The following is a 17,153-nucleotide window of genomic DNA, read 5'->3' on the forward strand; positions in this document are numbered from 1 at the left end:
AGATTACATCAGACGCTTTCGGCCACAGGATTTGGAGTTAACAATTGTCAAACCAAAATAAATATGTTTCCACAGAGTTTAGACTTCAACCTACGCCATGCCATAGCTACAACTGAGGTCATGTCTTCAGTAGCTTATAATGTGTGTGGGGGTGGGACAGTGGTGGAAGAAGTATTCCTTCAGATATTTCAGTAAAAGTAGTATTACCACAGTTTAAAAATACTCTGCTGTAAGTAAAAAGCTCTACATTCAAAATCTTACTAAGTCTAAGCATAGAAATATACTTAAAGTACAGCTCAACATAATATAAAACAATAAACAATGCAATTGGTAGAGTATACTTTAATACTACTTTATATCTGTCTACAATATTTCCCTCTGAAATGTAGTTGAGTAGAAGTATAAAGTAGCACAAAATGGAAATATTCAAGTACAAGTACCTCAACATTGTACTTGAGTTTGAGTCCCCAGAAGTCACATATTTTGACATTATGACTTTTTAAAACTCTTTAAATGTGTCTGTTTTCGGGGGAGAAACGTTTTATTAGGTTTTCAGACTGATGACTATATGAAAAAAGACAAAAAGAAACAAATGAATATTTTTGATGCAAGGAAATTAAAGTAAAGTAAGTACAGATGATTCATATAGGTCCGATCTAGCTCAGACACCACAAAGTGCTTTACAATAAATGACAAAGCAAAGAAAAATGTGACTTTTTGATTCGGTGTTTGGTCAGAATTGTCTTTGCTGCTTTGACTCAATACCTCAATATTCCTAAAAACCCCTTTAACCATTAGCTTCATGTTTATTATGACTGAGCTGAGCACTGGATACAGACGTATTCATGTGGCCGTGGCTTGGCACAAGCTTAAACGCTGAACTGACCACCAAGCCAAACCACCACTATAAACAATTCTGTTTTCAGAAAAGCCATTATTTTGTTTTCCTTATATAACTGTGATCCCCAAATCACAACCGAAACCAAGTCTGCTGTATTCTTGATAATGTATTCTGCTTGATTTGATCTGTGCAATTAACCTTAATGTAGGCTGTAAACTTTAATGTTTTAAACCAGTGGTAGAACAGTAACTCAAGTAGGTACTGGAAGTACAACTTCAAGATAGGCCACTTGTACTTTACATGAGTATTTTCATTTTCTGGTACTTTATACTTCTATTATATTCCACTACAAGTAAGAATGAAATATTGTATACTTTTCACTCAATTGCATTTACTTGACATTTACTTTATTAGTTACTTTGCAAATTAACATTTTCCACACAAAGCATATGATCATAAGATAAGAGGAGGACGGTCTGCAGGACAGATAATAATGCACACAGTGCACTTTCATAGACTAAGCTACTGGAGTTACCCTGCACTATACTCATTTATAGCAGTCTCTTCTGCACTATATTCACTTTTTTAATAGTCCTGTATCACAGCTGTTACCCTGCACTATATTCAGTTTTAACAGTATTTTTATATCTGGTATATTTTTTTGTACTTTGTACTTTGCACTAACATTTTACTAACATGTTTTGCACTATGGAACTGTGATGCTGGTAACTTGAATTTCCCTCTTGATCAATAAAGTTACTATCTATCTATCTACATGTCTATCTATCTATTTATCTATCTACATGTCTATCTATCTACATATCTACATATCTATCTATCTATCTATCTATCTATCTATCTACATATCTATCTATCTACATATCTACATATCTATATATCTACATATCTATCTATCTATCTATCTATTTATCTATCTACATGTCTATCTATCTACATATCTATCTATCTATCTATCTATCTATCTATCTATCTACATATCTACATATCTATCTATCTATCTATCTATCTATCTATCTATCTATCTATCTCTCTATCTATCTATCTCTCTCTCTATCTATCTTTCTATCTATCTATCTTTCTGCATAATTATACTAGGCAACATTTTAAATGCATGACTTTTATTTGTAAAGGAGTATTTTCACATTAAGGTATTGCTTATTTCAGTTAAATTAAAATCTTAGTATTGACTCCACAACTATTTCAAACACTTTGTTTTTCTACATTACAAGTCAAATCCACAATAAAAACTGCGTCGTTTGGGGCAACGGCACTACTTTATTGTACCACCAGCCTGTGGAATGCGCGGAGGGACACGGCGCGGTGAGGCGGCTGGCTGGTGGATTTTTTCGGCGTGTGTGAGTTCTCCAAGGAGGAGAACCGGGTAAACATCACACTACTGTTTAACCACTGGACCAGCACTAGGCAGCCTCGATTCAGGCCGTTTTTGTGGCAGTTAACGGACACACCTAAAGACAACAAGCCCCTGATAAAGTCACTGTGTTTGGCCTGGAGCCTCCTCCTCCTCCTCCTCCTCCTCTTCCTCCACATGGAGCCTCTCATGGCCCCTGCGGTTCACCAGAGTCCCTGCAGCAGCAGCAGCAGCAGTCCTCTGCACACTTCTACCTCACACTGCTGCGAGTGGGAACTTGCCCTGAAAAGCTAACAGAGAAATTCTTCTGGGCTTAGTAGCGGAGCACTTCATACAAAAACAATACTTTGAAGAGCTGCAAGAGCGGCTGGGGCTCTGTCGGCATCTCTGTGCCACATTCATACAGGCCTAATATTACCACATTCACATAGGCCTAATATTACCACATTCATATAGGCCTAATATTACCACATTCATATAGGCCTAATATTACCACATTCACATAGGCCTAATATTACCACATTCATATAGTCCTAATATTACCACATTCACATAGGCCTAATATTACCACATTCACATAGGCCTAATATTACCACATTCATATAGTCCTAATATTACCACATTCATATAGGCCTAATATTACCACATTCACATAGGCCTAATATTACCACATTCATATAGGCCTAATATTACCACATTCATATAGGCCTAATATTACCACATTCATATAGTCCTAATATTACCACATTCACATAGGCCTAATATTACCACATTCATATAGGCCTAATATTACCACATTCATATAGTCCTAATATTACCACATTCACATAGGCCTAATATTACCACATTCACATAGGCCTAATATTACCACATTCATATAGTCCTAATATTACCACATTCACATAGGCCTAATATTACCACATTCATATAGGCCTAATATTACCACATTCATATAGGCCTAATATTACCACATTCATATAGTCCTAATATTACCACATTCACATAGGCCTAATATTACCACATTCATATAGTCCTAATATTACCACATTCACATAGGCCTAATATTACCACATTCATATAGTCCTAATATTACCACATTCACATAGGCCTAATATTACCACATTCATATAGGCCTAATATTACCACATTCACATAGGCCTAATATTACCACATTCATACAGGCCTAATATTACCACATTCATATAGGCCTAATATTACCACATTCACATAGGCCTAATATTACCACATTCATATAGGCCTAATATTACCACATTCATATAGGCCTAATATTACCACATTCATATAGTCCTAATATTACCACATTCATATAGGCCTAATATTACCACATTCATATAGGCCTAATATTACCACATTCATATAGTCCTAATATTACCACATTCACATAGGCCTAATATTACCACATTCATATAGGCCTAATATTACCACATTCATATAGGCCTAAAATTACTCACTACACACTGCAGAAGAGTTAGTTTAGCTCTGAGAATATCTAATGAATGTACCGTGAACGTTTGTGCAGAAATAAATGCTGCAGCTCCTCCAGACCACCAGAGGTTTCCCGTGTCTTGTGAAGTGACGGGGCTCCACAGCGAGAAACGTTATCTTCTCCGACCAAAACTCCGGTGTCTCCCCTGTTTCCTCCGACCGCGGTCGGGAGGCTGAAGCAGGAAAAGCCAACACTAGGATCAGCATTGATTCATGGAGAGACCTTCGTCTGGTCAGCTAACATTACTGCCAAGCAGGTGAAATATAGAGTGATATTGTGGTTTTAGCTGACGTGTGTCGCCTCACTGTTTTGAGCGATGCTCGTTCATGTCTATTTAGAGCGAGCACTGACTTAACGGCCACAGGTGTCACTGTTAACAAGCATTTCTGATTCTTACAAACAGCCCCTTTAAGGGCAACAGGAATAATGGAGAGAATTTAATTCTTATTAGTATTATTATTATTTTATTTTAGTTAGTTATTATTATTGTTATTATTATTAATAATTATACATTTTTTATTTGATTTTTATTGTTATTTTATTTATTTTTGTTTCCTGCCAATCTAGTGCTCCACACTCCAGTCCAGTAGGTGGTAGTAATGCACCTATCAGCTGGTTTGCTCCTCTCAGTGCGTCTTTAGCACCACCTGGTGGTCAACACAGGATAGTGCAGGCAAAGATGGCAGCCACCATGAGGACGTTGTGTTGTTCAGGTGAGACAGAGGTTATTCACTAAATCTGTTGTGTGTGTTAGACTCGTTTAAACCTTAAAGTTGAGCTCCTTTGTTAAGTAACATCTTCTTGCACCAGTTCTGCTGCCTTTGATAGAGCTGCCTGTTTGAATACAGTAAGAACTGTGAATGCTGCTCTTCAGTAAAGTAGATCTCATCTGACACACTGAGGAGGGACAGAAACCACACTTATACAAGGGTTTACTTATTGTTTGTTTATTGTTTATTTGTTTTGCACAATTTAAGACTATACAACATAACAAATAATAATAATAATATACAGTGCAGGAAGAGGCAAAAACCCCACTGGGCTTATTATCTGAAGCCTCCACCTAGAGACAAGATTAATATAAAGACATAATATGACTACATAATAGTGATAACAAACAATTAGGACAAGATATATATAATAACAACAATACAGTAAATAAATAAAAAAATGAGATGTCATGTAAGTCCCCATTACCACAGAATAAATGTTAGCAGACATCTAAAATAAAGCCCTAAACATCTATTTTTTATTTTTAAAATGTTTTATTTACTCAGTTAACTGTTCTTTTATAATGTTTTTAAATTTTTATATCTCAAAATTAATGCTGCTTCAAAAGTCCCTACACACAGCCAAGAATTGTTTGTTTATTGTTTATTTATTTTTGCACAGTTTAAGACTATACAACATAACAAAAAATAAATAAATAAATCAAATAAAGTGCAGGAAGAGGCAAAAAACCCCACTGGGCTTATCTGAAGCCTCCACCTAGAGACAAGATTAATATAAATAAATAATATGATTACATAATAGTGATAACAAAACAATTAGGACAAGATATATATAATAATAACAATAACAATACAGTAAATATATATATATATAAAAAAAAAAGTGTGTGTTGTCTGGAAGTGTATGGTTAGTGTTTGTGAGGAGGATATTGATTTAAATATCTATTAAGACTTCTGGGTAATCGTAACCAAACATCTTTGTGAGTGGGAAAAAATATAAAAACAAATGCATGGACAACATGGGGGAAAAGCAATTACAAGACAGCAATTAAATGACCCTTTAAGCGACTTTTGCAACATTTGACAGATTAACAGTTTATTGATAGATGTGAAAAGCTACTCCATAATTTGGTTCCTCTAAATGTTATCGAAAACTGACCTCTACTAGTGAGGACTTTAGGAGGATGAAGATCTAGAGATTGACGGGTTGAGTAAGAATGGACCTGAGAATTTGTTTTAAAACGTATTGACTACAGATCAGTATCTGCTCATAAGATCATAATGGAGTGGTTCAAAGTGCATCCTGTAGATTTCAGGCGTCTTAGAGGTGATTTCAGAGGCTGTTTTTGTTGTTTTTCTTCCAGTGTTGAGGCACTCCAGCAGGCAGTTCAGCACAACATGTGGAGCACAGGCTGGACAGAAGTGGAGGAAAGAGTAAGTTCACCGTTGACACACTGGGTTTTTTACTAAATAATTGATTTGTTTGAGTGCTGTTGATGTGTACACCAAGGCTTTATTATTAGCTAATGGGACAAAGCAGGCAACTTCCCCAGAAGCTCCACTCTTGCTGTGTGGCAACTGGTTTGTCCTAATTTAATTAACATTTAGTTTGGGAAACACTACAGCATCTAACAAACTGACATGATAGAGCAGGGGTCAGCAACCTTTACTATCAAAAGAGCCATTTTAGGCAAAAATAAATAAATAATAATCTGTCTGGAGCCGCAAAACATTTGAGCATTATGATGAAGGTAACACAGTGTATAGTCTAAGTATATAGTATATAAGTCTAATGCAGTGAGGGCCAAAGAGCAAATGTACGACGGAGTATTAGGGTCACATTGAGGGGAAAAACAACATCTGAGATTTACAGAATAAAGTCATGATATTACAAGAAAAAAAGTTGTAATATTACGAGAATAAAGTCATAACTTTACGAGAAAAAGTCGGGATCACACACATCCAAAACAAAAACAGACGTAATGTAAATTTCAGAGGAGAACATCCTGGCTGTAGTATTGTTGTCAGCATGTTTTCTTTATCTCTGATGACATATCATGGTCGTTTGATGATTTATTACAGTAAATATATTGCATATTGATCCTTTAAAGTATATCATTATAATAAAATATAAACCACTATAACCAAGGTTTTCTATTTTCCCTATTTGAGTTGAACAGTTGAGTTGCATTGTGGGTAATGTAGTTGTTTTTTTTAATGTGTGGGATAAAAAACTACAATCACTGGTCCTCCTGCATTGATTTTGATACTTTTTTTTTTAAATATTAGCCATCTTCAGTCCGACAGTGTTATAGACCATGCTAAAATGCTAATACGACAATGCAAAACCGTTGGAGGACTCCTTTAAAGATTTCTTCCTGGTTGATTTGCGGTTCCCGTGATAACGACAAGTGCGATTTAGCCAATACTCCAGTCCTTTAGCAGCTATTTATAGCAACAGCCAGAATAACTTTTGTGCATAATGACCAGGTTGCTATGGGGCAAAAGAATAGCTGATTATCCACAAGTCCTCCAATTCTCTGTTTCTACTTCCATAACGTTTGTGTTTGCTTGCAGACATGGACTTGCTCGAAGTGGCACAGAATACGGCCCTCTGACAGACCTGCCTGATTGGTCGTTTGCAGGTATTGTTTGTTTTTGAGTCACAGATATTAGGAGGTATTTTTCAAGCAACAGAGGCCTAATTCAGCGATTCACACTTTTTGAAACCGTGACCATGTTGTGATCTACTCGTAGCACATTTTGTAATTTCCTGTGTGTGTGTTCTTGTTTGTGTATCCGGACAGACGGGAGACCAGCACCTCTAATGAAGGGACAGCTGAGAAGAAAGCAAGAGAGGGAAGATTTAGCGGTGAGTATCAGCACCTTTTACCTTCCTATTTATCTTCTCACCTTTCTGTTTCTTAACATGCTTTTTTGTCGCGCTCTTTCCCACAGAGACGCATCGTGATGCTGAACTCGGAGGTGGACACAGGAATGGAGGCGTGGAGCGAAAAGCAAGAAGCGGCCAAAAGAACGGAGGAGCACAAAAAGTCTCTTTTACTCAAACCTAAAGGGAAGTTGTTAATGAAGACAAAAGCTAAAAGTTAGAAAACACGTCATCATCGTAATCAGCTTCCTCATTCTGAACTGTTGAATATATTTAAGAGGACTTTTGGGTTTTCTCCTGATTTACAGTTTGTTTTTCACTATTCATGGATTTCTGCAATAAATGCTTTGATTTATATAGATATAATTCTGATTTAATGTCTCTCAGCTTCCACTAGAATGCAGCATTTCTCCTCGAGCGAGGCAGTGTGAAGGCTCAAACGCCATTTTGTCTGGTGTCGGGCTCAGAGAGGAGTTTTGTTGGGCCTGCGGAGGAAGGGAGGAGCTGGCGATCATAAAGTAGCTCTGATTCAGGACCTCGCTGTGTATGAGTGTGTGTGTTTAAAGAGAGAGACAGAGTTCACACCTTGGCATGCTGTAGTAACTCAATGTTATTACTCGAAATACATGACGAATGTTCGCGCAAGACCACCCGGTGGAGCAGCTTAGTTAAGTTTAAGTGGAGAGGCAATAAAAAGGAAATAGGTGACGCCAGAATAATTTACACAGTTTTAGTAGCAAGTGGGGAAGACAAATCTGTTCCAAGATAAAACTAATGTGATGCTTGTGGACAGAACGGGGTGTTTCTTCTGACATCTCTACCAACAAAGAGGAGAAAAGTCTGAATTTTGAACGTGTCGTTCTGCAGCCTGGTGTCTGGAAAGATGATTATCTGGCTGCAGCCAAGTTGGCAGAAAGTTTAGCATCCCACAGAAAGTGCTATTTTCTGGTATCAGCTCAAATTTGAAAGCTCGACAAAGTCTTAATCAAGCTGCGTGTTTTGATTTTAAAAGCAGGAAAACATAAATCAGCTGTGAAGAATGACATCTAATTCTAGTTCTTCTTCTTCTTCTAAGTGGCTTCTGCAGGGAGTTTGTGCCTCTTTTTTAAAAAAAACGATTTGTCGTATGCATTTATGGTGTAAAGCGACATTTTGCAGAGATGCCGAGCAGCTGTGCCTTTGCAAAGTCAGCACTAACTTAGTGTGACTTTGACTTATAAACAGACTCTTTACAAAATGAGGTAACCTTCACTCTTGCTTTCTGCTCCCTTCCTCCTCACGTCCTTCTCTCCCTCCATCTGCCTCTTTTCCTCCCCTCTCTCTCTTTGTCTTGTTGCAGACTTCAGCAAAGCCCCACTGTAATTAGGGCTGCTAGCCGCTGAGTTGCAGATTCTTTTCTGTGGAGATGGGAGTTTTCTTTCCCCCCCTCCTCTCCTTGTCTTAACTTTTTCATACAGTTGACCAAAGGAGCTGACTGTTTGTTGTGTGGGAGGACATTGAACAGGCCACAGAGGGCGTTAAAGTGTTGTAAGAAATGTCAAAAGTGGTTAACAAGACGACATTTCTCATTCACAAGCACAATCCTCACACCTGCACCATCAAAGACCTCCAACAGCACCAACAGTGAGAAATGGGACTCCTCATTCTTTCTCTTGACGCACCGTTTTTTCACATCCTGCTTTTCTGTGAATGTGTTTCTCCTCAACAACCTCTCCTCCTCCCGACTCCTCCCATCCTCCCCTTCCTCTCCTCCTCGTGTTGTTTTGGTTTTTGGGGGGGGAAATGAGAACCAGATGTTGCTTATTGTGCAGAAGTCAGCGCTGGTGGGTGCTTCGGGGGGCGCTAGGTGAGGTCAGTCTGCTCGGATGGAGGGCGAAGGATGAGACAGATGTGGCTGCTTTTGGAGATTAGCTGACGGGCATCTGTAGTTTCAGCCGCAGACCAGAAACAGGGAGGGTTTCCTGGCAGATGTGGCTGGGAAGGGGGTGCAGGAGGATGAGCATCGACCTGCTGCAGAGTCAGGGGGGTTTGTGAGGGTCTGATTCAGCAACTATTGTTCCCAAAGACCGCTTCCTGACCTGGGTGTTCCTGGGGCACCCTGGGTAGCATGTTTGACAAAACTACACAGCCTGAACGTTTTAAACTGACACACTGCACGCTGCAATTATCTTTGTTTGTTGTTAGTCAGACAGTAAACCACGTGGCTTCCTTGGTATGTGGGATATTTGTCTGATTTTTAGGCATCTGGATTAGTATTTTTTAGCATCAGGACTGATTATTTTCACTCTTGTTTCACGTCAGTTTGTTAAAATGCTTCTGCTCAAGTGGGAGTTTGTTCTGTAGATGATAAATAAATGATAGATCTCCACTCGAAGGCACCCTAGAGGGCACTTTATCATGTTTTCTCCACTGGAGGGGCACTGTAGAGGGCACTTTATCATGTTTTCTCCACTGGAAGGCAGCCCTAGAGGGCACTTTATCATGTTTTCTCCACTGGAGGGGCACTATAGAGGGCACTTTATCATGTTTTCTCCACTGGAAGGCAGCCCTAGAGGGCACTTTATCATGTTTTCTCCACTGGAGGGGCACTATAGAGGGCACTTTATCATGTTTTCTCCACTGGAAGGGCACCTTAGAGGACAATTTATCGTGTTTTCTCCATTTAAGGGCAACCTAGAGGCCACTTTATCATGTCTTCTCCGCTGGAAGAGCACCTAAAAGGACACTTTATCATGTTTTCTCCATTTAAGGGCAACCTAGAGGCCACTTTATAATATTTTCGCCACTGGAAGGCACCCTAGAGGTCAATTTGTCCGTTTTTTCTCCATTTAAGGGCACCTTAGAGGACAATTTAGGGGGGTCTTAAACTAAAAAGTTTGGGAATAACTGGCTTAATCTATGCCAATCTTTTTTTTTTTTTAAGATTAATTTGAAACGTAGGCAGTAACTATAGCTGTCTGATAACCAGACAACCTCTGAAATGTAGTGGAGTAGAAATATATAAAGTAGCATAACATGTAAGTACTCAAGTAAAGTACAAGAACCTCAAAACTGTGCTTAAGTACAGTACTTGAGTAAATGTACTGGAAGTCAGGCAAAACGAGAAAATGAAGAGAAAAAGCGAAAGTTACAGTAGAACGAAAATGGTGCCATAATGTAGGTCACCCAAACAAAGTCTCAGGTTGAATTGCAAGCAGCTGTCCTGGCCACTTCCTGCCTGGCATGGAGAAGGAGTGCTGAGCTCGATGGTTGTTCCTGCACCGCCCCGCCAGACTGTACGAGTTCAGCATTAAAATGGCTGACAGAGAGAGAGAGAGAGAGAGAGAGGGGGAGAAAGAGGAATAGAAGCCAACATGGCTGCCAAAGGTCTCATCTGCGTTCATGTCCGTGACCTACAAGACAAGACGGAGAGCAGATGCTTGGCAGATAAACGTGGTAGCACCTTCACACAGACATCCAGATTACTGCGCATTCATTTCCCCTCCCCCTTTCCTGATCAACAACATCTTTTACAACATTAAACATGGTTGTATATCTTCTCTGACTGCTCCGCGATGTGTGTCCGCCTACAAAGATGGCGTCACAAACATCATTTAAAAGTAAAAGTCTTTAACAGGGCTGTGGGGCAAAAGAGAAGAGGCACAGAGGAAGGTTTCTGGCAGCATTAGACTTTACAGGACCCGTAGTTTCCTAATAATTTCCTAGAAAGAAACTGAAACGTCTATTGCACACAAATTAAATTTATGTTTCTCTGGAATTCCTCTAATCTTTTTTCTTGTGAATTACTGGATAATATCGCCTCTTTGTCTTCAGGCCTAAAAAATGACTCACTTTTACTTTTTGTTCGGCTTGTTCATAACTCATAACCAAGTAGACATTGCTTCATTTTAAGGCGTCACAAGCTAAAAGGATGGGAGCCACTGACCTAGAGAGGGTTTTAATCAGTGTGCAGCAGCAGCGTACAAACACAGCAAACATGGAGAGTAAAGTTACAGTACAATAATAAATGATTTTAGTAGCCCTGAATCTAAATCTTCAACTGCCAATGACTCAAATAACTTTCTCAGAACAGTTCTTTCCAGGAACCTTCCTATGAACTTGTTAGGAAATAGACAAAATGCTCTTTTTTTGGAGGTCAGAGGTCAGGATCGGCTACACAGAAGCAGCTCTGAGACTGATTCAGTGTTTTGCTCAAAGACACTTGCAGAAATTGAACCCATGCAGGGATTGAAGGACACACCCTGTTACTGCAGTCTTTCAATATTTCCTTTCATCCTCTTTGTGAATAAACTCAGCACCCTTTGCAAAGGCTTTATATGTTATAGCTAAGTACTTTATTAATGCGTAATAAGTCATTTGATACATCTTTAGATGTGTTAAACCATCAGTAAGAACAAATCTTTGGTTTTTAAAACCCTTTGGCTGGTGTTTATCCTCTCTCTTGGGTAATAATACTACACTGTATTATACTGTATTTCAGCAGCATCTACGTCCAGTGGAGCAGAGGAAGTTTCTCCAGAAAGATGGATTGGTCAAAACAGTTATAGTGCATGAGAGACATCCACTGAGACAAATGGAAACACCAGGTGACCGAGACAGAGAAAGAGACAGTTTGGCCAGTGGAAGGAGGCAAAGTGGATGAACAGATGTGAGTAGAAAAAAAATAGAAAAGGTGGGATCAGTCAGGTTAGTGTACAGTATATGCGCAAAGTCTAACCCTGTGCTGCTGTGGACGCCACCAGACTACATTCACAAAAACAGTCATTTTACCTTGCAGAACGCAGGAGTATCCATAACCTGCTTGACTCAGCTAGTGCTAGCGTTCACATTATTCATAACCTTATTGATTAGCTTACTTTGGTAACCTACGTCGCTGAGTGGATGTTTCCGTTTGAAGATAATGGATAAGAACGCCCTTTAAAGAGCAACTTCAAACCAGCTGGAATCTTGTTTTTGCTGCCCTCCAGCAGTTTAACTTCTCTCCTTGCTGCAGTGATGTAAACTTGTACTTCAGGGTGTGTCAGTACACTGTGACATCACTGTTGAACGCTTGCTCAAGGGCACTTTAACCTCCACTGGTTAAATCAAAAACAAGATTAAATCTGTATTCATAAGACACTTTTTATACAGTAATGTAACACAAAGCACTTTGCAGACAGGAAACAGTTAAAAGTAGAAAAAGGCAAAGGTCATGTATTGTGGAAAATGTCATTTACATGAAAACAGGGTTTTTTGAAAGACTAAACCGCAATTGCATGCCGACCAGATTCTCAGCAATGTTCTTTTTATGTTGGCGGTTGTTTGCCGTGCATCTTGTGGTTGCTGTTGTTTACCGCCACACCGACAGTATGTGAAGAGTTAAAACGGAGAGCACGAGGAAAAAGAGGCTGAAGGGGGGGGAGGACAGAAAGAGCAAAAAACAGACCAGAGATACTTGTGGTGAGAGGAGGAGTGGTTTGAAACTGAAGCCTCATAAAAAGAACAATTTTGCAGTAAGAGTGAGGGAGGAGATGGAGGGAGGATTTTTTGGAGTGAAATGTGCAGAGGGATAAGTATCCCAAACCCTATGAAATAATTTCTGTTTTACTGCCCTTCTCTTTTCCTTTTCTCTCTTTTTCTTTCACCCAATTTCTCTCCACATGTTTTTATAATTAATTTTCAGAGGAGAGAGCCGGGGCGTAAACGTATTTTTTATTATAAACACACAAACATACACACACACATGCAGCTGGGCTTGGCCGAGAGGTTCAGATGTTTCAAGAATACCAGATGCTCAGCTGGATCGCACCTCTCTGAAAAATGTGACCGTTCCATCACTTTTTCCGACTCGTTCCTCGACACATGACCGCTGGCTCCACGTCCGAAACAACCAGCGGTGGTGTAACTGTAACCAGACTGCTTCATCTGTGGCCCTCCAGCAGCTCACAATGCTGCACATCACTTGACGTTGTTTCCAACACTGCACTGCTTATAATGAATGAGTAATTGTGCACAGTGCAGTTAATGGCCAGAGTGTTGACACTAAAGGATCGATCTTTTACATTTATACATTTAGTTTGAATGTTACAAATTAGATGACAACAACAATCAGTTCTGTCACTGATTGGTATTATTCTCCCACAGAGCGAGAGTACATAATGGAAAAAGAGAAGGACTCCCAACTGAAAAAATGTCAAAAATAACAGATGTTAATCTGGCAGCAGCTCAAACTGAAACTGAATGAACTGGAATGATGTAATCATCCCAAACAAACTGTCTTCCAAACACTTTTGAAACATTTTGGTAAGAAATGGCAGTGATATGCTTGCAAATTTCATTCGAAGCACAACATTGTGTTAGTTTCTGGATACTAAATGACAAAATAAAAGTACATTATGAAGATTACAACATAGTATATACTTAATAGTTTAAGCATGTAGCATGGAGTTGGGAAATGGACTCGATTAAAGCCACCCGAGCAGAAAACAGGAAATACAGTAATTATGTGACCCTGCTAAAAGAAAAACACTTTTATCTCCAAATCTTAAGTTGCATCCATGTTTTTTGTTAATTACATAAAAAAAAGATTTAATTGAAGTTGCTCTATACGATATTTAGAGCGTTAGTATAGCAGCAAACAATTATTTGCTATCTTTATAAAGATATAGAGGAGTAATGTCTACCTGAGTAGAGAATGAAGTTGCTCTCCCTCTGTGTGTGTTGTAATCAGAGCTTCTCTGTGCTTTGTTGACATTGCTGGGCTGGCCGCGCATGCTTTTAGTGCATGTTTGTGCGTGTGAGCGCGTCTCACCCACAGGCGCCGGAGTACTAGCACACCACTTCCAGGTGTTATGGTAATACAAATCTTAACGTCTAAGCCAGGTATTAAGGTCATAGAACGTTGGCGATATTGTCCACCTGTCGTCTAACATAATCAACCATTGTGTAGCCTAATTCAAATGAAATCAAAGTGCTCTGACATCCAGCCCACCACAGTCTAGGTAGGACCGCCACAGTTTCATACTGAGCCGAAAATATTTTAGGGGAATCAGGGTTTTGGTGAGACATATGAGTGTTGTGTTGTTGAGTTTTCATGTATGTTATATGTTTGTGTTGCGTTTTTATGTGCGGAACCCAGGAAGAATAGTTATGACCCCGGTAGCAACTAACTGGGATCCAAACTAACAAATAAACAAATAGGTCGGCTTGGAAAGGCCTGGGATGAAGGGTGGCTCGCGGCTCCAACTGTGAGTTCCCTCACCGGGCCTCGCCGCCTCCCGGGGCCGTGCACTGCTCGTTGCACAATGCGCCCTCTCTCCCTGCGGGTAGCAACGGGGCTACCAAGGCGGACTGTTCTTGGTGCATCAGGGGTCTGCGGGGATGTCGGCAACCCACCTGTCTGGAAACACGGACCCCTGTCTCGTTTACCATGCTTTGTGGTTGTGACTTTTTGCTGCATCATCACCATTCATATAGAAACTAATGTGTTTATGATTAAATCGTTTACTAGAGCACAAAGCTCTTTATAGACCTAGACTCTTAATCTTGGTCTCAAAGTGCACCAGATTGATGCATTTAACTTTAAAATGTACTACATTTTCTTTTTAATTTTTGGGAGTAAAATTTGATATAAAAATGTGTTTGGCTTAAGGTTGCATTTAATATTGTGCTTTTCTGTCTACAGGTGTTAAAGTGTGTGTGTTCAACCACTAGTGAAGAGAATCTGAAAGCATGGGAGAAATGTATTACAAGATTGTAGAAAATAGTTTAATTTCACTTTATCTAATGAAATACAAAAGTGAAAAACAGGCAGGAAAAAAAAATCTCATTCCATTTTATTGATATGATCATCATTATAAATATCATTACCATTATCATTGTTATTAACTAAATTAATTCACCTTCAATTTTGATTTGAGTAAAAAAAAAAAAAAAAAAAAAAATCATCGAGCACCATCAAAGTTCATAAATAGCATCGCTTGTTATTCTGTGCCAACATCTCTGTAATTTCGGGTGTTTCAGTATAAAAAGAAACTCCCTGAACTCACATTTACCCCCCTGATCTGATCTGATTCATCACATGCTGAGTGTAAACTGGGATTCATCTCCATCATTGTCACGTTACGCCGCTGTCCAGCAGGACTCCAAATGACAATGTACAAAAACAACAAAAAAAAATCACTATAACTTTACCAGGAGAACAATAATAACAATAACCATACTTATAATAACAACAATTTCCCATAACAACGATAATAATTAAAAAATTGCACCATATTGTTGGAAACTGTACCGCTTACTGACACATTTTGGACAAGCAGCTCTGCTCCTATTCAACAACAAAATGTACTGGAATGTTTGAAAACTGTCATTCGTGAGTTAAAACGTCACGTTTTTTTAAGAAAATGTTTTTCCCGTCTGACTGCTTGCACTGAAAGAAGAGTTTTACTTGTGAATCAAGTTGCAGTTAAAACTCCTAGTTTTTGTACCATCTTTGTTCTTGCAGGTCTTGTCATCACGTTAAATCTGACTTCCCGGTTAATCATAAATCCTATCTGTGCATGTTCAAAAGTCTGCATCAATCAATACTAACACTGTGCATAAGGGACGTGCTGTTATACTCAGCTCCATGAAACACGAGGCAGGTGATCATAACTAAAACTGAACATGGTCATGTTTAATGTTTAGCAGATGGGAGATAATCCTCTTAGTAGTAGGGCTAGGTATCGATACCTAAGTACCGAAATCAAAACACTTTGAGAAATATGAGCATTTTTTTTCAATAAAATTGAGAAAATTGGCCAAATGTTGTATTAAATCTGGAACTATTTGATGAAAGAATATGTTATGAATCTGACCAGACATTCAATGCCAACTTGACAGTTTTTAATTCTATGTGCCGGTTCGACTGTTAGGCGTTATAACTATATGTCACTATAAGCACCATAGATGTGGGTCAGTAGGGGCCTACTACACCTACTACGTTGTAAAGGTAGAAGTGAAACTTAAAAGCAACACGTTCTAACCATAGACTGTATATAAGAAGTAGACGTAGTCACCGTGACGTCATCCATTGTTTGTGGACTGCTATTTTGAATCTTGGAGTTCGTCATTTTGACCGTCGCCATCTTGGTTATTTGCAACCAGGAGTGACACAAGAGGGTGAAGCTAAGTACAACCGAACGCTGAATAAGACATTTTTAGGGGACCAAAATGTTATAATTAACTTTCAGGAACTGAAGAGCACACAGTAAAAGTGAAAGTTAAGTTGTAAGACGAAAACACGGACAACACGCAGACCGGACAACGCCGCCAAGGCCACGCCCTAAAGCATCCCCTGCTTTATGGTCTATTTGACTCTAAATGGGACCATAATTTACTAAATGAACATCATGCTGTTTCGAAGAAGACTTGAAACTAGCGATTGAGACCATAAACTCATGTTTACAATGTTTACTGAGGTAATAAATCCAGTGAGAAGTAGGCTCATTTTCTCATCGACTTCTATACAATCTGACTTCTTTATGCAACCAGAGGAGTCGCCCCCTGCTGGCTATTAGAAAGAATGCAAGTTTAAGGCACTTCAGCATTGGCTTCACTTCTCGGACCCGGAGGTTGTGCACTGGCTCTAACACGTTGTAAAACTGAATGAAACATTACATTTTGAACACAAACAAAAAGGCTTATGTAGGTTTAGGCAACAAAACCGCTTAGTTAAGCGCCTGACTCCTGCTTCTATCGTAATTACTACGGCCAATAGAGGTCGCTGTCATGTTATTTTGTACCTTCTTCCAGTGCTCTACTATGTGAATAGA

The 17,153-nt window shown here is 39.1% G+C and overlaps 1 protein-coding gene across 1 annotated transcript; it reads left to right on the forward strand.

Moving 5' to 3' along the window:
* The first annotated feature begins 4,313 nt into the window (after positions 1-4,313).
* mrpl52 (mitochondrial ribosomal protein L52) lies at positions 4,314-7,722 on the forward strand. The gene is made up of 5 exons (XM_037757850.1): positions 4,314-4,451; positions 5,834-5,903; positions 7,047-7,114; positions 7,277-7,341; positions 7,428-7,722. Exons 1-5 carry the CDS (start codon positions 4,418-4,420, stop codon positions 7,578-7,580), a joined length of 390 nt encoding a protein of 129 aa, XP_037613778.1. The 5' UTR covers positions 4,314-4,417; the 3' UTR covers positions 7,581-7,722.
* The last annotated feature ends 9,431 nt before the right edge of the window (positions 7,723-17,153 follow it).

The sequence above is a fragment of the Sebastes umbrosus genome, chromosome 22, assembly GCF_015220745.1.
Source record: "Sebastes umbrosus isolate fSebUmb1 chromosome 22, fSebUmb1.pri, whole genome shotgun sequence".
Taxonomy (NCBI): Eukaryota; Metazoa; Chordata; class Actinopteri; order Perciformes; family Sebastidae; genus Sebastes; species Sebastes umbrosus.